This window comes from Manis pentadactyla, chromosome 5 (genome assembly GCF_030020395.1).
Source record: "Manis pentadactyla isolate mManPen7 chromosome 5, mManPen7.hap1, whole genome shotgun sequence".
In the NCBI taxonomy this organism is placed as follows: Eukaryota; Metazoa; Chordata; class Mammalia; order Pholidota; family Manidae; genus Manis; species Manis pentadactyla.
In genome coordinates, this window is record NC_080023.1 from 82,805,311 (window position 1) to 82,826,457 (window position 21,147).

A 21,147-nucleotide genomic window follows, 5' to 3' on the forward strand; every position below is an offset into this window, starting at 1 on the left:
AAGGAAATAAAGTGATTAATGGAAGAGTATCTGAAAGTGAAGAGAGTTATCTCTGAGGATGTTATTTGAGCTGACAAATGATCATGAGCGAGCTGTTTAAAGAGAAAGGGAAGACTATTCCTTATAGAAGTGTAGCAATTAAAAAGCTCTGCGTGAGTAAAGAACATGATGTGTTCAGAGGGCAGAAAAGAGCACAAGATATATGACATGCAGTGAACAGGGAGGGTGTTGTGCAATAAAGTGAAGAACTAAACAAGACCCAGATCACAAAGAGCCTCATAGATCATTCTAGAGTAATGAGAAGTTAGCAAAGTGATCTGATTTAAATTTTGAAAGCATCTCTTTTGGAGTTGCATGTAAAGTGGGTTATGAAGAATTAAGAATGCAAGCCTGGAGACCAATTATAAGACTTGTAATAGTCCTGGCAAGAGATAATGGTGACTTGGATTAGGGTATGGTACTGATGATGGAAGGCATCAGAAGGAATTGGGTAGTACTGAGAATCATGGATAGATCAGGACTGAAGGTAGGGGAGAAAGTGTGATTCCTATATTTGGGGCTTTAGCAGTTGGACAGGACAGAACAGTTTACTGATACAGGAAAGAACAGAAATTGTTCTGTTACATTTTTCTGAGTTTTGTTGTTACTACTACTTGTTTTTGTTTTTGTTTTCTGGGGACGTAATAAGTCTGAGATTCTTATGAGAGAAATGCAAAAGGAAATAACAAGTGGACAATTTCTGTATCTTTATATTATACATTTTTAGAGTAAATATTGAATAAGTTTAAATCTTTTGCATTTAACAAAATGTTCTGGTGATACTTGGATAGGATATGTAGATTCAGTGAACCATGAGAAGTTATAAAACCTGAAGGGAATAAAGGGACCTAGAATTCCTAAAATTTTTTAAATAGAAGGGACTTTTAGAACTCATCTAAATTTACCCCTTCCAAATTGTACCAATAAGGAAACTAAGGCCTGAAGAGTTTGAGTGACTTCTCAGGATCAACAGCTAAATTAGTGACAGTGTTGGACTAAAAATCCTTGTCTCTGGTTCATTGTCTTTATAAATACTTAATTTGAGGAAGTTATCACTTTCATAATTACATAAGTTCTTCATTAAATACATTTATGCTTCAGTATTAATAGTTCAGCTCTTAGAATTACAGATAAAAGAATATGCTTGAATAATTTTACTAAGAACTAATCCTAAACCAACATTTTGTTTAATCTGTTGTAAATCCCAAAAGTAAACTTTGCCTAACTGAAGGAAGATGGAGCAGAACCAAGTGATGAAGGAAAAACTTTTACATTTTTTCCAAATTTGAAAACTTGATGTGAAAAGTACATGTGTGTATAAACACACTTTATCATGTTTGATCTTTATTTTTGCATTTTCTGTAAATGTAGAGGAGTGTATGAAATACTGTCTTCCTTTTTTATTCATTGGGAAATAAAGGACATTTTTTTATATGATCAGGATTCTAGTAAAACTAAGCAAATCCAGACGAAGTCTGAGTTTTACTATTCTCAATAAACCAGCTAGACAAACAGGTATATCCTTCAAGTTTTCAAGTACTATTGCTTTGCAATGTTTCCTCTGCACACAAGGTGTATATATAATAAAAATTAAAACTACACTGGCCTTAGTAATTATCTTGAAGAAATTCTTCCTTTTCTGGGAAGAAGAATAATAGAAAGGAATTTATATGTGTCTTATCCATTTTTAATAAATATTTTAATTTCACTGATTGATACACCCTTTCAAATTCCTCTAATTTATTGACATAGCAAAGTGAACTTTCTGTTTAGTAGCTTTATAACATAAAAATTTTTTCTCATATTTTGCTTTAAATGAAATGAACTGAGGTTTAAAGTAGCAAAACCATAGCAATGTGTCAAATAAGCACCAAAAAAGTTCTTCAGTGACCTGGAAAACCTTCATAAAATAAGCAATAATATAAAGATGAAAGGACAGAAACAGGTTCTTTCCATTGGACAACTTGTCATTTGAGTGAACAAAACATGATGTTTTTCTTTTCCTTGCACTCACTTCTGCATAATATAGTAAGGATCAGTTAATGAACATTTAATGTATGTTATTAAGGTTATTACCTAATCTTTATCAGGTCATCGATGTTATGCAGTGCTTTATAATAAAGAAAAGATGGAAATGAAGATAGGCCAAATTATTTTTTTCAGATTGGTATATATTCCAGGGAGTCATAACTGAATGTAAAGCATAGGCAATTTTTTAAAAAGTAATTTGATGTTAAAATTGATTATCTTGACAACTGAGCCTCCAGGTGAAAATACTTAATGACTTCTGAGAGTGGGATCAATTGCGTCATTCTTGCATGAAGGTCTAATTGCCTTTTTCCTCTTGACAGTTCTGACTTGTTAATGACATAATTTCTTAGTAGTCATTTCTAGAATTTTTCTTATCAAACCTTATTTTAGCCTTGAAATTTTTTCTCATTTTGTGATTTGGATGATTATTTGTTATAAAATTAGTTAGAGAAGTTACACATTAAAATCAGTTTTGTAGATGGGGCTGATTCTTTTCTAGTGGCAAATTGACTTTGGAAGAGAAGCCTTATGCTTACCTAGATACAAAGCAGCTAAGGTTTCACTTCAATTTAATATGAATTTATTTAAGTTCTTCTTATAGGCCCAAGAGTACTTACATTGTCCTTTCTTTTAAGAATTTTTAATTTTTAACAGTATTTGAGAACCTAAATATCACTTTACAGTGGCACATACATTCTTCTTTAAAGTGTAATACTCAACAGCATACACCTACCATATGATCCAGCTATTCCATTCCTAGATATTTACCCCAAGACTCGTACATCCATATTCACCATAGCCCCAAACAGGAAACAACTGAAATATCTATCGATATAGGTAAATGGATTTAAAAAATAGTGACATATCCATGCAATGGAATACTCTTCATCAATGAAGAAGAATAAGCCACTTACATACCTGATGCAGTGAATGAATCTCAGAATCATTAGGCTCATTTCAAGAAGTTAGACATAAAAGAATGAATACTATATGTATCAGCTAATCTACAGTGACAGAAAGTAGTTGTTGTCTGGAGCCAGAGGTGGAGAGGGAGAGATGGCCCACAAAGTGACATGAGGAATCTTGATTGTGATGAAATGTTTGGTATGTTGATTGTTTTGGTGGTTTCTATAGTATGTAGAACTCGTAAAACTCATCAGTTACACATTTTAAATCTATGTAGTTTATTTTACATGAATTTTTCCTCAATATAGTTAATAAGGGAATCCACCCAAAATCTAAACAGAAAAGTACACACCTTTTTTTTTATACACGTAATACATGCCAATAAGGGCTTGAAAGACATTCTGGAAAATATGACCACATATCTTTTTCTGACCCTCCAGGTAAAATGAATTTCCTTGTTCATGCTTCCATTATACTCTGAAAACTTAATTGTGTTTATTGCTTAAGTGTTTTCCTTCATATTTTTCTCTCCTTAACTATGAATTAGTTATCTTTGTGTTCCTAAAACCTAGTTCAGTATGAAGCATTGTATGTACCCCCCAAATTTTTGATAAACAAAGGCAGGAGAGATAATGCTAGTTTTGGCACAGGTCTTTAAATACCCTTTAATATAATTAAACTGATTATACAATGCATGCTATTAATCTCTACTTTAGGAAATATTATATCTGTTAAATAGGGTTTAACTTAGATTGCAGGTGAGCTAGAGAAAACACTTCAATTTTACCGTAAAATCTACCTATTGTTATAGATTCATAACTTATAGATCTTATAGGAATATACTTGTTTGTCCTGAACAATAATTTTCTGTGGAACATAAACCTCCTTTCTCCTTTTTCCTCCACCTGTTCCTCCAGAAGAGGTATATATTCTTTTCTCTGTATGTCCATTCATCATGTAAAAAACTATGTTGAAGCTTTTATTCTGCTTACAGCTCTGTCTTCCTCATTGGAATACAATCTCTACAAAGCAAGGACTTTCTATATTCCTGTTTATAGCCACTGTGCCTGACACAAAAGCTAAGTTAACATTTAATAAGCCCCTATTCTATAATTAAATCAGTCAGCTCCTAGTTCTATCATGTTTTATTTCATAAATTTTGAAGGTCTGTTGATGGGTACCTACACAGTTAGAATTGTTATGTCTTCTTAACATCATGTAATGTCCCACTTTACCCCTGGTAATATTTCTTGTCTGTCAGCTACTATGTCTGATAATACAGATACATAAATTTCCTTTGATTCATGTTTGCATAATATATTTTTACCATTCTTTTATTTTTGTTTAAATGTTCTTATATTTAAAGTAGGTTACTTTTAGATAGCATGGCTGAGTCTTGTGTCTTGCTTTTTTATCCAATCTGATCATCTCTACCATTTTTTGTTTTTATTGAGGTATAACTGATACCCAATATTGTATTGGTTTAAAGTATACAACCCAATGGTTCATCAGTTACACACATTATTAAATCCTCACCCCCAACTAGTGCAGTTAACTATCTGTTGACATAGAAAGACGCTACAGAACCATTAGCTATATTCTCCATGCTGCACTTTCATCCCCATGACTGACTTACATTATGATTGAGATTTTTGGGCCCTTTACCCCCATCCCCACCCCTCTCCCCTGGTAACCACCAGTCACTTCTCAGTGTCTCTGAGTCTACTGATATTTTATTCATTTTGCTTTGTTTTGGGTTCTACAGATAAGTGAAATATGGTATTTGCCTTTTTCCACTTGGCTTATTTTGCTTAGCATAATACCCTGTAGGTCCATCCATGTTGTTGCAAATGGCAGAACTCATTTCTTTTATATGGCTGAATAATATTCCATTGTGTATATGTACCACATCTTCATCATCTGTTTATCTATTGATGAACACTTTGGTTGCTTCCATCTCTTGGCTTTTGTAAATACTGCAGCAGTAAACATAGAGGTGCATGTATCTTCAAATCAGGAATTTTGTTTTCTTTGGGTAAATTCCTATAAGTGCAGCTACTGGGTCATGTGGTATTTCTTTTTTAAGTTTTTTGAGGAAACTTCATACTGTTTTCTATAGTGGTTGTACCAGTTGACTTTCCCACTACCAGTTTAGGAAGGTTCTCTTTTCTCCACATCTTGCTAACGCTTGTTATTTTTGTCTTTTGGATAGTGGCCATTCTAACTGGTGTGAGATGATATCCCACTGTGGTTTTGATTTGCATTTCCCTGATGACTAGTGATGTGGAGCACCTTTTCATGTGCCTGTTGGCCATCTGTATTTCTTCCTGGAGAAATGTCTGTTCATATCCTCTGCCCATTTTTTAATTGGTTTATTTGTTTTTTGGTGTTGAGGCATATGAGTTCTTCATATATTTTGGATGTTAACCTCTTATGGGGTAAATCTTTTATGAATATATACTACCATTTCCTTTTTGTTCTGTTGATGATGTCCTTTGCTGTACAAAAGCTTTTTAATTTGATGTAGTCCTACTTGTTTATTTTTTATTTTGTTTCCCTTGCCCAGGGAGATACACCAGAAAAAAATTGCTCATGCTTATGCTCAAGAGATTTTTGCCTCTATTTTATTCTAAGAGTTTTATGGTTTCATGTCCTACATTTACATCTTTAAACCATTTCACATTTACTTTTGTGTGGAGTTAGACAGTAATCCAGTTTCCTTTTCTTACATGTAGCTGTCCAGTTTTCTCAACACCAGTTATTGAAGAAACTCTCTGTTCCCCAGTGTATATTCATTAGCATATATTAACTGACCATATATGTATGTGTATATTTCTGGGCTCTTTTTTCTGTTCCATTGATCCATGGGTCTGTTCTTTTGCCAGGACCATACTGTTTTGATTACTATAGCTTTGTAGTATAGCTTGAAGTCAGAGAGTATAATACCCCAGCTTTGTTCTTTCTCAGGATTGCTTTGGTTCTTTGAGGTCTTTTGTGATTTCTTATGAATTTTAGGATTTTTTTGCTCCAGTTCATTGAAAAATGCCATTGTTGTTTTGATGGGGATTTTATTGAATTTGTAAATTGCATTGGGCAGGATGGCCATTTTGACAACACTATTTCTTCCTGTCTATGAACATGGGATATATTTCCATTTATTTGTGTCCTCTTTAATTTCTCTCATGAGTATCCTATAGTTTTCAGAGTACAGGTCTTTCACCTCCTTGGCTTGGTTTATTCCTAAGTATTTTTTTTTATGTAATTGTAAGTGGAATTATTTCCTGATTTCTCTTTCTGCTAGTTCATTGCTAGTATATAGGAATGCAACAGATTTCTATGTATTAATTTTGTATCCTTTAATTTTGTTGAATCCAGTTATTCTGATAGTTTTTCAGGGGAGTCTTTAGGGTTTTCTGTATATGTTAATATGTCATCTGCAAATTGTGATACTTTTGCTTCTTCCTTACCAATTTGGCTGCCTTTTGTATCTTTATCTTGTCTGATTGTCATAGCTACGACTTCCAGTACCATTTCAAATTAAAGTGGTTGACCATCTCTACCTCTTAAGTGGAAGTTTTAGACCATGTATATTTAATGTGACTTTTTACATGGTTTGCTTGAAATCTACCATCTCGCTGGTTGTTTTATGATTGTCCCAACTATTCTTTAATACTCTTTCCATCCTTTCTGCCTTCTTTGAAAAAAATCTGGGTAAATTTTACTTCTCCCATTTATCTCCATTATTGGCTTCTTAGTTATACTTTTTTAATTTTTTAGTGGTTGCTCTGTGGTTTGCAATATATATCTTTAACTTACCACAATTTACCTTCAAATATTATACCACTTCAATATAGTTTAATAACCTTAAACTGTATACTTCAATTCCTCCCATATTTTGTTCTGTTATTGTCATATATTTTGGCTTTATATATGTTAGAAACCACACAATGTGTTGTTACTTTTTACTTTAGACAGCCATTTTTCTTGAATAATAGGAAAACTTTATTATGTTTACTTTCATTTTTATCATTCTCAATGTTCTTCATTTCTTTGGGTAGATACAGACTTTTGTCTTTTGCACACCATTTGCTTGAAAATTTTTTTAACAATTTTTGTTTAACAGATTGGCTTTCAGTGAATTCTCTGAGGTTTTGTTTGTTTGAAACATTCTTTACTTCACTCTACTGTCCTTTCTGAGTTTCTCTCCTACTATTTAATGATATTTTCACTGGGTATAGAATTCTGAGTTGACAGGTTTTTTTTCTTTTCCTTTTAGTACTTTAAAGATGTTATTCCATTGTCTTCTAGCTTGCATGGTTTTGAATGAGAGTCTGCTGTATTTCTTATTTTTGGTATTCCACATAGAAATGTTTCTTTTTCTTCCTCTGGCTGCCTTCAGGAGATTTTCCTTTTTCTTTGTTTATTCATCAGCTTGGTTATTTAGTGTGTATTTTTGTTTTGTTTGCTTTGCTTGGGGTTCCCTAAACTTCATAAATTTGTGGCTGAGAGACAAAAATGATGTCTCTCAGTACTTTTTGGAAAATTCTCAGCCATTAGCTCTTTAAATATTTCTTTTACCCTATTTTGTTTTTCATCTCTGGGAGTCCAGGTATACTTATGGTTATACCATTTGCTATTTTCCTCTTAGCTCTTAGGTGCTCTGGATCTCTTTGTCTTGTAGTTTTAATAATTTCTCTTGATTTACAAGTTCATTGAGTTTTCCTTGGTTTTGTTGAGTCTGCTCTTTAGCCTCTTGAAATAATTCATCTTTGATACCATGTTTTCCATATTCTAACATCTCCATTTCGCTCTTTATAGTTTCCATTTCTTCATAAAATTCACATCTGTTCATGGATGTTACATTTTCCACTAAGTCCTTTACTATATTAATCATAGTTAATTTAAAGTCCCTGTCTTACATTTCTAACATATGGGTTACCTATGAGTCTCATTCTGTTGATTGATTTATCTTTTGACAGTGGGGTTTTTTTCTCCTTCATTTTAAATATGTATCTTCATTTTTTGTTGAATGCTTAACATTGTGTAGAGAAAAACAGTAGAGATTAAGCCATGTAAGGCATCTGAGTAAAATTCTGATAACATAGAGTGGAAGTCTAGTCAGTCTAATCAGAAGTTGAGCTGAGTTCATGCTGTTGCTAACTTTACTTTAGTCTTCGAATTCCTTTACTAATGGACTGTTCTTACCCTGTGCTTAGAGTAGGGGTGCTGGAGGACCCACTTAGTGTTCCTGTTTTCTGTTCAGTGTTTAGTCATCCTTGCATGTCTGTATCACAAAGGGATTCTCTGCACATTCTTGCTCCTCTCCCAACAGTAGACTTCATTTGACAAGCACCATGTAGAGCTTTCATCACTATTATCATTAGTCTCTGGAGCTTAAACCCATTACTAAACATTTTGGTGCCAAGTAGAAAAAAATTAAGGATAATTAAGTAATGGGGAAGAAACCAATGTTGTATTGGTTGAACCCATATCATAGTTTGCTAAATGTATATTGACTATTGATTAAATAATTAAAGTCCTATATTAATTATACTTGAGATATATTATTTTTAGTGATCTGAAAACCATAATTTCTGTGAAATGTGTGAAATCTGAATATATAGTAAAGACTTACTTGAACATCAAATATTTTAAAAAATATGAAGTTTGAATATTTCACATTGTTTATATGGAAGAGTGTATTACTTTCCTAAGGATACTATAACAAATACCACAAACTTGATGGCTTAAACAACAGAAAGTTATTGTTGTGCAGTTGTGGAGGCTATCTACCCAAATCAAGGTGTCAGTGGGGTCATGCTCCCTCTGAAACTTGTAGGTGAGGAGACTTTTTTTTTTTTTTGTCTCTTCCTAGCTTCTGGTCCCTCAGGATTTCCTTGGTTTTTGTCAGCAAACTCTGGGCTCTGCCTCTGTCTTCATGTGGCTGCTTTTTCTCTTAATGGTTTTATATCTTCACATGGCACTGTCCTTTCTGAGTTTCTCTCCTACTTATAAGGATACCAGTCATATTGAATTAGGATCCAACTTACTCCAGTACCACCTCACTTAACAAATTACATCTGCAATGACCCTGTTTCCAAATAAAATCACATTCTGAGATACTGGGCATTAAGACTTGAAAATATATTTATCGGGGGGTGGGGGATACAGTTTGACCCATAATAAGCAATAATGTCTATCTCAAAAGCGTACTCCTATATCAGTAACATTATAAAGATATTAAAATACTGAATCTAAAAGACAGGCTAGTAATATACTTATGAGTAAATCTCTGTGTCATGAATTTGTGTTTTAACTTTTAGGAAGAATTCTGATAATTGATTCTTTTTCAATTCAGGTAAATTTAAAGATAGTAAGTAACTTTTATTTATCACATTTTAATGAAAATATGTACAAAGTCCATTCTAGTTGTTGCTTATTTGGAGCATTATTCATATAGAATTCTTATAAAATTAAGCAATCCAATCAGTTCCTTATTTTAGCAATGGGATAGTTTGGGAATTTTCATAATGTTTTTCATTTAGCTTTGTAAGGCATCTGAATTTCATGGCATATTTGGCTAGCATTCACTGAGAACTAATGGGCTTCTTATAGTTTTAAGTCTAGAATTCTAGTCTCAGTTATGATTTAATATTGACTAAAAATACTCAGAGTAATATTTGGTCCCTCCATTTAAAATGAGTCTAATTTATCTTGCCTATTGTTTTGAAATCCTTGCTCAGAGGATATTTATACAAGTTCGCAATGAAGTATTTGTTCGTGTAAATACTCCACATAACAGTGGAGTATGAAGGAAGACATTGAGGAACTTGATTAAAATGAATTTTACTGTGGCACCTTTGTAATGCTATCTTGTAAACTAACACTAGTAAGGATTTAAATTATAATTATTTTGACTTTAAGCATCTATTCAGAGTCACTTTCTGTTCACTAAACAAAGAACACTTCAAAAATTATTTACTATTTACAGACAGTATAATTTTTCAGAACTCAGCAGGAAAAATAGAACTTAGCTTTCCAGTTTAGCCTAGCTTGTAAAAACAATTTCTGACTTGTTTCCCTAAGTCTTTATAGTTTCTAGTAATTGCTACTTGGGTAATTACCTGATTTATAATCATTAATGATTAGAAAGTTAAAACAGCAAGATTCAAGGTTTTTTTTTTAATGTGTGGGGTTTTTTTAAAGCTTTTTTCAAGTACCTCCTGTGTGCACACAGACCTAGTAGAAATGGCAGTTAGAATAGAAATGAATAGGAGTGTCAGAGCTAAAAAGTTCAGTAGACTTCCAGCTTCCCCCTTTTCCAGATTAGGAAACTGACATTAACAGAGGTTAAGAGGCTTTCTTATGGTCAAACTTAAAAAAAACCCAAATTTAGAGACCATATGCTTATAAGTCATTACCTCAGTAACATTACAATTTTTTTTAATATTAAAAACTTTTACCTTACCTTATTTTACTTCTTAATGTAGCATTTCAAATGTTAGGTAGCAAATTCTAATTCCCACTCTAATAACCAGGACTAGTCCCAGGATTTCATTATTACATGTTCTACTGTAGTTTATGACATGTCTGCAGCTTTATTTAAAGAGAAAATCCTTACCTTTTATTGAAAAGAAATCATCTCAGTTTATTTTTTTTTACCCTTAATTAGTGATAACTGAATTTAAAGTACAATATGAAATACTTAAAGTGATTGGGAAAAGATGCATTTACTCCTATATCTAATAGTGGAGAGGGTGAAGAAGTGAGGAAGATTGTATCTAATGTCTTCTGTTTTCACGGTGAAGTAGGAAGCATGGTTTCTGTTAAGAATACAGAAGTTGGTAAAGAGAGGGGCTTTAGAAAGCTGTAACTATTTGGATGGGTTATCATGGGTACTGTAACAGGAATGTGTGTAAAGAGTATAAAGCACAATTCAAAAGTTTGTCCATACTTACGAGGCCTATTATTTTACAATGTTAAAGAAAAATTGTGTTATTTGTTCATTCTTTGCTATGCTTCTAAATATTGTTACTTAAAGCACATTTCTTAGTAGCTTTAGAAATTCCCCACTCTCAGAATGGAATGGATTTGTGACTCTCTGAGTTTTGATATGGATATGAGTATTGTGTTATTGTTCTATCACCTTTAAGTTCCTAACCAATTATATGTGAAACAGATTTTGTCTATCGACTTCTCTTTGTTTAGTGGGCATTTTGGACAATATATTGTATAATATAGATTGGTCTTAATATTTATTAAGTTCATGGATACTCAAAAATATTTTTGGGGGGGAAGATACCAAAGAGCTTTTCAGAAATGAATCTTCAAAAATAGATTCTCATTTGGTATTAAGACAGTGCCATTGTCTTGCTGAACTGAAAGGCAAAGGCAATATACTTTTTTTTAGTGTTTATTGAGGAAACATTTAATTAGAATTCAGATTTCCCAAGTTTTAGTTTAGAATGCTGATAATTAGTCATCAGAATTTCTTTAAGTGAAGTCTGAGTTGAAATATAAGAAGAAATATGATTTATAATTTTTTATTAAATTCACTTACCATAGTATTATTTCTAAAGTACATTTACAGTAAAAGTCATTTGTATCTACTGCTCAATGCCCTTTTATTTTGGCCATCAGCACCTTAAAAAGTCTTTGTAACTTTACTGCCTGGTCTGTCTTTAATTACACCAAACACTCCCACACTTACTGTGGTGTGTATGCCCTGTGTGCAGCTGGCATCATTAACACTTGGCTGAGCATTATGTGCAGGGTCCTTTTATAGAAAACAGAGCAAGACTGTGCGCAAATCCATGACCCTTTAGAATGTTAAAGGTGAACTTTTTATTTGCCCAAACTTCTTTGTACACACAAATGACAATTTATTCAACAGTTTCTCTACACGATATACTTTTGTCATGTTTCTCAATATTTTTAACAGAATTTAGATGAAGTGTTATGTATGATCAGCTCTTCCTGTTTGTTTCTCTCATGTAGTCGTAATTATCTGAGGTGCTGCATTAAAGTCATCACCACAGTAACCATTCCTGATGTCACAAAGGATTATTACTTCTCTTAGGAAATAAGTATTTTGAGCAGATGGGTGCATAAGGAACAAGAATCCCGTTATTATACACAGAGGGTGGGAGGAAAACTAATATCCAATATGTATGTAGGCACACATTTTTTAAAGTAGATTTTTAAATTTGTATTTGATACTAAGAATTTCTGAGGAGTATGAAAAGGGTGGTGTTTAAGCCACAAAGTGGAAATTTACATGAATATTGTTTTAAGCTTTTAACTTTAAAGATATATTTGTATTTTGAAAACTTAATTTTAGATACAATTTGCTGTTGCAGATTATGGACTTCCTACATCCAACACAATGCTGCCACCCCAGTTTTCCTCTTTAGTCTTTTCAAAGATGTGAGCCTTCTAATCTCTCTTTTTTGAAAACTGGTGGTGGTAGAAATGATGACAGTATATTTGCTGATATTATTGCAAGGCTCTTCTATAAGCAGTGATATAAAACACTTTCAGAATTGTGCCTATACAGTCAAACTCTTACATAGGCTTGATAGCCAATTTCTACTCACTACTTGTTTCTCTTTCCATTTTTTTCTTTCAAGTTCTGACATCTATAAAATATCTGTTTCTCTTTTCCTCTCTCTCTCCTCCTTCCTTTCTCCCTTTCTCCCCTTCCTTACATTGAACTGTTTTGGTTGGGTTTTTTTTTTCCATGTACATGTTCTATATTCTTATACCAAACTAACTGCCTTATTGATTGTACAGAAAAATGGACTGCTGGCAAACACCCACTCCTGTATATTCTAGAACAGATTCAACCGCACTCATTAGATTGCCTAAACTTTAAAAATTAGATAATTCCTAAGTGCTAGTGAAGGGATAGAAGCAACAGGAACTCACACATGGCTTGGGGGAGTTCACTGGCTTTGGAAACCTGTTTGTCAAGAGTGGATGGATTTCACAAACGTAATGTTGAGTATAAGAAGGTAGGCACAAAAAAATGCAACGTGATTCTATTCAAATAAGGTTCAAAAAACAAGCAAAGCTTCTAAATGTAGTTATGTTATTTGTTGCATTACTAAATTTGATGAACACATTTGTTGAATAGATTTGTATTAAAATTTATTGAGTTATTGAGGGTTTTGTATATTGAATAGCTGTTGATAGGAAGCCAGCTTGGCTTTTAAAATTCATTGTGAACAGCCTCCATCCACATAGTTTCTAAGCCTTAGTTTCCTAGCATATGAAATTAAGGCTTACTTTAGCTATTCTCTAAGATTTCTAAGTCTTAGGCAATATGCAGTTTATGTTTTGAAAGCCCATGTTTATTCAGTAATTAGAATGAAAAACTATTTGAGCTTTGCAATTCAGGCTGAAGTATACTGTATGTTCACGTTATTGAAGGACTGAACATTTAGATTTGTAAGTCTAATTGTTCAGTTTCTCTGACATCACCTATATATAAATCACCCAACAATTTAGACAATTTATACTTATTGGAAAATAAAACTTGGGAAATTAGATTTCTAAATGAGATTATGACCAGTGTTCTTGGCTGGCTTATTTGACTAATTGCCCTAACAATTAAGAATTTTCTGTTATCTTATTAGCTGATTAGCATAGGGTCCTGTTCTGCATCTGTGTAACAAAATAGTAAAGCTAAGTGGAATAGGCACAAAACTAAGTGAACAGAACTATTTTGTTTCATTTTAGTGTGGGTTTCCTGTAAGTTTTTCAAAATTATGTAGCTAGTATTTATGAGGCCCCTCTATATAAGTTGTATGTGTGTGTATATAAAACATAAGAAATGAAATATATCGCTTCATTGTCTAATATAATTCTGCAGTGATTTTAAAGATATGGCCTTAGTTTCATTTCTTTTATTAGGAAAATGAAAATCTGTTATTTACTAACTTCAGAGCTAAATTCCTTTGTGATCCAATTCTTTGATCCTTTGTTATGCATCTATAAATGCACTGTCCAGTATGTTAGCCACTAGCCAGGTTTGGCTATTGAGCAGTTGAAATGTGGCTAGTCTGAAGTGACATGCCACTGTAAATGTAAAATATACTTGGGTTTCAAAGATTTATTACATGAAGAGGTTGTAAAATATTTCACTAATAATTTGTATGTTGATTGCATGTTGTGATGTTGATTTTTTAGATATATTGGATTGAATAAAATATATTACTGAAATTAGTTTTTTGCCCATTACTTTTATTTTCAACTTGGTCACTAGTAAATTTAAATTATATATGTGGCTCACAGTTGTGGCTCCCAAATTTGTATTTGACAACACTCTTGTAGCATCAGGCATTTTGTGTAAGGAAGTCAGATTTAGGAAGACAGATGTTCTTTCTTCTCTTCCCATTCCTATATTCAAGGCTTAGAAAGTATTCTAAAGCTATTTATGTTCCAACAGTTGAATAACATCTGTTCTGTGTAACGTGAGGTACACATGACAGAAGGTATGTCTGACCATCATTTGACCACTGGTTGCAATGTTGAAGTATCCTGGTGTGCTCTAAAATGGAGAGAATAAAGAAAAGTGGAACGCAAACTACCAAGAATTGAAAAAGTGAACATACGATGGACTGTAGAAAATGCCATTAAAAAGACCCTAGTGCTAATATTTAGGAGTTACATAATATGATTTAGAATTATACTGTGCTGCAGAGTTTTCTTTGATAATGGCTGACTTGGAAAACCACTAATAGAAGGGCATAGTGGTTTCCAAGCTGAGAAAAGATAACTCCAAGAAAATATTAATTCCTATTTTTTCCTCTTAAACAGAATTGTCATTTGTGAAAAAGGCGTGAAAAAATTCACAATGTCGCAGTCATAAATTCCTCAGACACAAAGAAGTTCTTTAAGCTCCTATATGATGCCAATGAGAATAATCTTTTTTCTCTTAAAAAGTGATTGTCTCTTTTGTCTCTTTTCCCCATCCCACCCCCATTTCCATGTTTATTTGTTTTGTTTTGTTTTGTTTTTCCAAAAAGACATATTTAATGCCCTGCTTAGGTTTATTTTCTACTTACTCACAAAATAAGGAATAACACTGTTACGTTTTGTATTTGAAATTGTAAGGTACCTTTCTTTTTTCTTTTATTTTTAATTTAACTCTTTGTTTTACAGATGAGGGCAGAAGTGCAGTTGGCCAAGCAGGTGGTGCACAGATTGTAGTTGACCATTTAAGGTCACTGTGCAGTATAACAGACCCCGCCAGTGAGAAGCTCTTGACTGTCTTTTGTGGCATGCTGATGAACTATAGCAATGAGAATGGTAAACAAAATTGAAAACTTGCTTTATCTCTGGGGGAAGAATTAAAAATCATCATTACTAAACTACAAACCAAAAATATCTTTAAAATTATGAACAAAGAATTCATAAGTGGCTTATAAAATTAATAATTAGCCAGCATTAAATTACAATGTTTCAAAAATACAAAATGGTTTGATTTACTAAATGGGGTGAGTTTTTGAAGGATTGCCCATGTTAATACCAAAAGCTAAAAACAACAGTGGTATGGTTTTAAGAGTTCTTGCTATCAACATTTTAAAAATAAAGAATTCAAAATAGAAGCAGCTTTAAAACATAAAACACTGCTTACATAAGTAAAATTATTTTATCTAGATGTTAGACTTACTTGTAAGAATTTTAAAAATCTTTTAACAAAATCTAGCCATAGAAAAATAAAAAGTTCAAAGCAATTGCAGATAATCTGATTTAGAAATTTAATGAATACTTATATAAACAAGTTTTTTTTTGCTCTGTAAAACATTCTTAGAATCTAGCAACAAATGACATGTCAACAGTTTTCAGATAGCCCATGTGGTTGGTAATTAAGTGGTATGGATGCTTTTTTATACTTTTAAATATCCAAAAAAAATTGATTTAGTTTTCATCTTAAATGAGTTGCTGTATGGATCAAACACTCAAATTCTGGTAGATTCCTAGAATGTAACATAAAGTCTTTCTGTGGTTTGTTCTTAATGGCATTTTAAGTTGTATTCTTTGACAGAGACATTTTATTTGTATATTGAACATGCAGTATTCTTTACTTTCATGTTTTCTAGAAACACACAGCCCTTTAGCCATGTTTTTCATTTTTTCACTTTTGGTAGTCCTGAGTCCAAAGAAATATTCGCAGTAATTTTAAAAATAAGATAAACATTGGTGACAAATGGCTACTGACATTTGGCTTTGGTATTAATGACAACAGCAAAGGGAGGGGACTGAAGCCCTTGTCTCATTGAAAGGGGAGAGCCACTACTTTGTTTCTATATGGCTGTTTAGCCAGTATCTGCCAGATATTTTCATTTAGGGTTAAAGGAGAAGTCTAGCTTTTAATGTGACATCTGTTTTTTAAATGTTGGGTTACATTTGCTTTTTTTTGTTTTTTTGTTTTTTTTAGCACTGTACAAGCTAAACAGAATGTGTCCTCAGGCCACATCCTCTCCAAGGGACATCAGTTTTAAAACTCTGAATCAAAATTATCCATAATAATAATAATAAAATAATTTTTGTCAAATGGCTTGCCTATTAACTTTGAGCTACTAACAAATGATAGTCTTTATAGGGTCAGTTACCTCTTTTTCTTGACCTCTGGTGGAATAATTTTGTAAGAGAAAATGACCTAAATATAACCAGGAGAAACAAATGACAGGGTCTGGGTAATCCATGAAAGGAATAGCTAATTCCTAAATAATTGTAATTTGACCATAATGCACACAGGTATCTGAAGTGCACTAAGAAATCATTGGCCAATTGTTCATGTTGCTTCCTTTCTCTTCAACTTCATTTAGGCTTAGACACTTGAAAAAGGGGACATTTGCTAAGGGGAGGGTGGTTTAGAAAGGTAAATGAAAGAAACTAGTCATGAATTTATAATAGCAACTTCAGATATAACAGAATTAGTCCTGTTACACTTCTAGACCAGTTGTTTGTCCTTTGCAGAAGCTGTTGTTCAGAAATCTGCACAAAAGCTTATCAGGTGGCCAAATGGTCTTCAGGAACATCACTAGTTCTAGATGAAAGGAGACTGTGATTGAGTCCCTTTAATAGGGTATCACAATGTATAGAGAAGTGTCCTGGGAGGGTAATGATGACAACATGCAGAACACACAGTCAAATGGATAATACATTCCTTTTTAAAGAATAGGGTTTTGTTTTTTCTCCCCTAAAATGTAAGTATTCCCAAGAAATAACTTAGATACTTTGGAAAACTATATTAACTTTTCTCAGGACATTATTGGAGCACTGGTGTTTTTGTTCATTCTAAAAACTACAATTTGAATGCAGCTTTCAGAACTTATTAGATAAAATAGAAGTAAAGTTATCTTTATTATTTTAAGGAAACAAATGCCAAACTTCTATCTGTCTTCTTTTCTCTGCTGCTTTTGACATTTGTCTGTCATGGGGATTGTAGTTCGCAATTCTTTTTTTTCTTAATGCTCCTTAACCTAGATTATATCCTATTTTGTTTTGCATAATTATTAAGCCTCTTTGTTGTTGTGTCCATTATTTACTTACTCTTTTTCTTAAAATGTATGTTTGAAGACTTTCCAGCTTAAACATTAGGTCATCTTGGCTTACTTGAGACAATTTGTATTGATCCTGTCTACCAAAATGAGTCACTGAGACAAAAAACAACAAAGCTTTTTGAAATGCAGGAGGTACTTTTTATTAGCACTGATAAATAAAGTTCCTTTTTAATGTATTTTCTATTAAATTTCAGTACATAAGCCTCTGCTCATTTCTAAGTAGAACAGTTGAGTAATAAATACCTCCTTGTTACTCTAGCAGAATTATGAATCTACTCTTGGAACCAATAAATTAAGCCTTATTCCTAATTAAGGAATTATTCATCATAAAGTATGAAAATGGTCACAAAGACCCACCAACATAATTCTCATGATGAGAAAATTTTCAAATTGTTCATTAGTCCTCAAAGTGGATTGACACCAGATTGAGACAAGTTTGATTCCTGCCCATATAGTGTGTGGACAATTCTGAGCATAACCAGTTTTAAAATCCTTTAAATAGGGAATAAAACAAATGTCCTAAACACATGTAAGACATACATTATGAAAATACTTACTCAGTAAAGGTATTTTTGTACCCTTTGATAAAACTGTATAAAACTCAAGGTTCATGAGTTTTAAAACTTTTCAAACAGCTCAAGACTGTATACTTTTAAGCTATGAGCTGGATATATTCTTTTGATTCCCCATAGGTGAAGCAATTAGAACATTTTATACTCAGACAAGTAAGTGTGGAATGTCTGAATAGAAAAAGTCTTAGTTGCTTAGGCACACAAGTCATAATAATACTGTATAAATAAAATCATGTTTAAATAGAGTAAGATGAAACTTTTTGTCTGGTAAAACTTGTTTGAAATTGATCCTTTGGGGAAAAATCATACCTGTTTTTCACATGGTGAAAAAGCACTCTTCAATTCTGTGCCCTCCCCCCTCACATAGTCTGAATATTTGACAATTGTTAAAAGAAAAACATGTTGAAGATTTGACATTCAGTTTAAAGAAATGCACAAAGCTTCCTATATATTCTTCATCTAGTTTCAACTTTGGTCTTAGTTATTCTATAAACAAGGAACTTAAATCTACTACTGTGGACATTTTTATCTCATTGGTTTATTGCATATCTTTTTTTTCCCTAGCTTTTGTTACCTATTACAAAAAGACATTGCAGACTAAAAATTGTGTGCAGATATCCAGCTGTTTTCAGATATAACACACCATGTTAGCATATAGTAGCAGTTTGGAAAATATTTATTGATTAACTTTTCTGGATACTTAGCACTGTGTAAAGTTTTTTAATTAACAGTCAGTACTAGGAAAAAGAATGCTATTGGAATGCATTTTCTTCATTAAGTTAATTAGAAGCATTTAAACTTTTGCCTACTCTATTAGTTTATAATCCCTAATTCACATACATGGCAGTAGCAGAAAGTAGTATTGAAAACACCCTGATATCAACAGTACTGGGTCTGTGGTTAGAAATTTACCATTGGTGATCCACAAATTTAATAAATCTGCACATGTGTACTTGAAAGTTGATTGCAGTTTGAACAGAAACCAGTAATCTAAAGCAAAACACCATAATATATACCTAGTTGAGTCACTTATTGGTGATCACCATTTTCATTTTATTACAAGTAACTGTTATTAATCAACAAATATCTCTTAGAAGACTCTGTAATTGAGAGTTTATTTTCTTAATACACCTTTGCTGGAGATACAAAATATAGGGAGAAATCTGTTACAACTCTTAAGAAAATTATTGATGATAAGCATTAAAGCAAAGACTGAAGCTATTTGGTTTACATAAGTTATGCCGTAAGAGGGAAAAGTAGAGGAAATACGCATGCCATCAGGGGCAAGTTAGTTTCCTTCTAAAATGACTAACATGATATACATGGTCTAGGACTGGCTTCTTCATGTGACCTAATATATATCATAGAAATGTATATGTATACATACATGATTTTATAAACAGCTGATTTTTCGCTACTAATAATTCTGTGTTACTGAAAGGCTAATTTTTTTTTTAAGTTCTTAAAATCTCTCTGGGATACTTTCATGATAATTTTCACATTTATTTGCTCATAGACATAGTAACTCAGTTGTAGCTAGAGGGAGGCCATCTGTGTGATTTAGGAAATGCCACTCATGGGGTGTGTCACTAAAGGTTAACAATGGAATTTAAGTATTAAGCCTGGTTCTTAAATTCAGCTGTTTAAAATAGGCCTATAAAGTATTTTCTCTCCTCTAAAGGTCCCAAATTACTTTTAGCTGCTTCTTCCATTTGAAATAGCAAAAATTTCAATATGAAACAGCAACAGTTTCACAATTCTAGTCATACTTTTCATTTTCCAAATGAACTCAGTCCAGCAATTTGGCATACTTCATTTTCATCACACTTAAAATAGGAATATTAGACATTAATAAGGAAAAATCCTGATTAAAAACTAGAAGGTACTTTGGCCTGAGCTCCTTGTTTATCCTTATGTTTTGGTATTACTTTATTACAGGTAAGAAAGGGGACAATTCCTGAATGTTAGATGTTTAGAAAATGATTTGTTTTGCAGGAGTAAGGAGTCCAAGCTAATAAATAATTCCATGTATTTCCTAAATACTAAATAATAAAACCTTTTTACTTTATTCTAAGGTTAAAGAACAATTCAAAATATAAAATTTTAGCTTTACAAATCATTTCTTCCTTAATTATATTAATTTCCCAATATACCATTTTCAATATATTTTCTGCTCATTTTTTTCTCAATTTAAAAATTCACAGGTTATGTACTTTTAAGTTCACAACTTTTGAAGCCCAGTTTATCAAATCAAAGTACTCTAGTGTGTCAAAAAATGTGTTAAAAGTCTTTTAGTATGCAGCTATGTATTTTTCAGGCTTTAAAAATAAATACCAGAGTTGTTTATATACTAACTGTTATAAAAAAAATTTTCTCTGTAAAAATTGCTGAATTTTTACTGTTTGTTCAACAGAGCTTTCTATTCAGTTTGCTGAAGCAAGTTGCATTCACGAAATTCTGATACAAATGTAATTTTAAACAAGTTGTTTTACTGAAGAACAGAGCATTTAGTTGTTCTTACATCTCTTGCTAATTCTACCTATTAAATTTGACCAGTTACATAGGTTAGCATTTCATCATAATCCTCCTAAATGCTTACTATAATAATGTTGTTACTTAATGCATAGGCTAAGAATTTGGCTTTTAGAGGTGCACTAAATGCATATTTAGGCTTAATTCCACATGGTCAAATATAGGCTCTAGTATTCAGCTTTGGCCATTATACAATGAACTTCTGAATGCAAGGGTCTGTAATTTTATTACTAAAGTGAAATGATTATTATAGTTTTTTTGTTAATGATTTAAAGTTTGGAATTATATTGCAGATATACTTTCTTAGTATGTCAATTTCTAGTTTGTTCCTGTAATCATAGTAGTGCATGTAGTATTGTGATACTGAATAAATATCCAATTTTAACTGAGGGCAGTAGAGTAACAAAATATGTTTGTGGTTCCTCATTCTCTAACATGTTTTTCTCTATTTGCTTTATGTCTGGATTGAAATTGAGTAATCAGAGATGTTACTG

The 21,147-nt window shown here is 32.3% G+C and overlaps 1 protein-coding gene across 6 annotated transcripts in view; it reads left to right on the forward strand.

The window, feature by feature from the left end:
- Positions 1–21,147, forward strand: part of RAP1GDS1 (Rap1 GTPase-GDP dissociation stimulator 1) — a 161,464-nt gene that overhangs the window by 91,866 nt on the left and 48,451 nt on the right. For 4 of the 6 annotated variants that reach the window (XM_036914067.2, XM_036914066.2, XM_057502466.1 and 1 more), the window contains one exon: positions 15,142–15,288. The exons of the other annotated variants lie outside the window; for them this stretch is intronic. In XM_036914067.2, the coding sequence (XP_036769962.2) occupies positions 15,142–15,288 (147 nt within the window). The remainder of the gene's footprint in view (positions 1–15,141; positions 15,289–21,147) is intronic. 6 annotated transcript variants of the gene reach the window in all.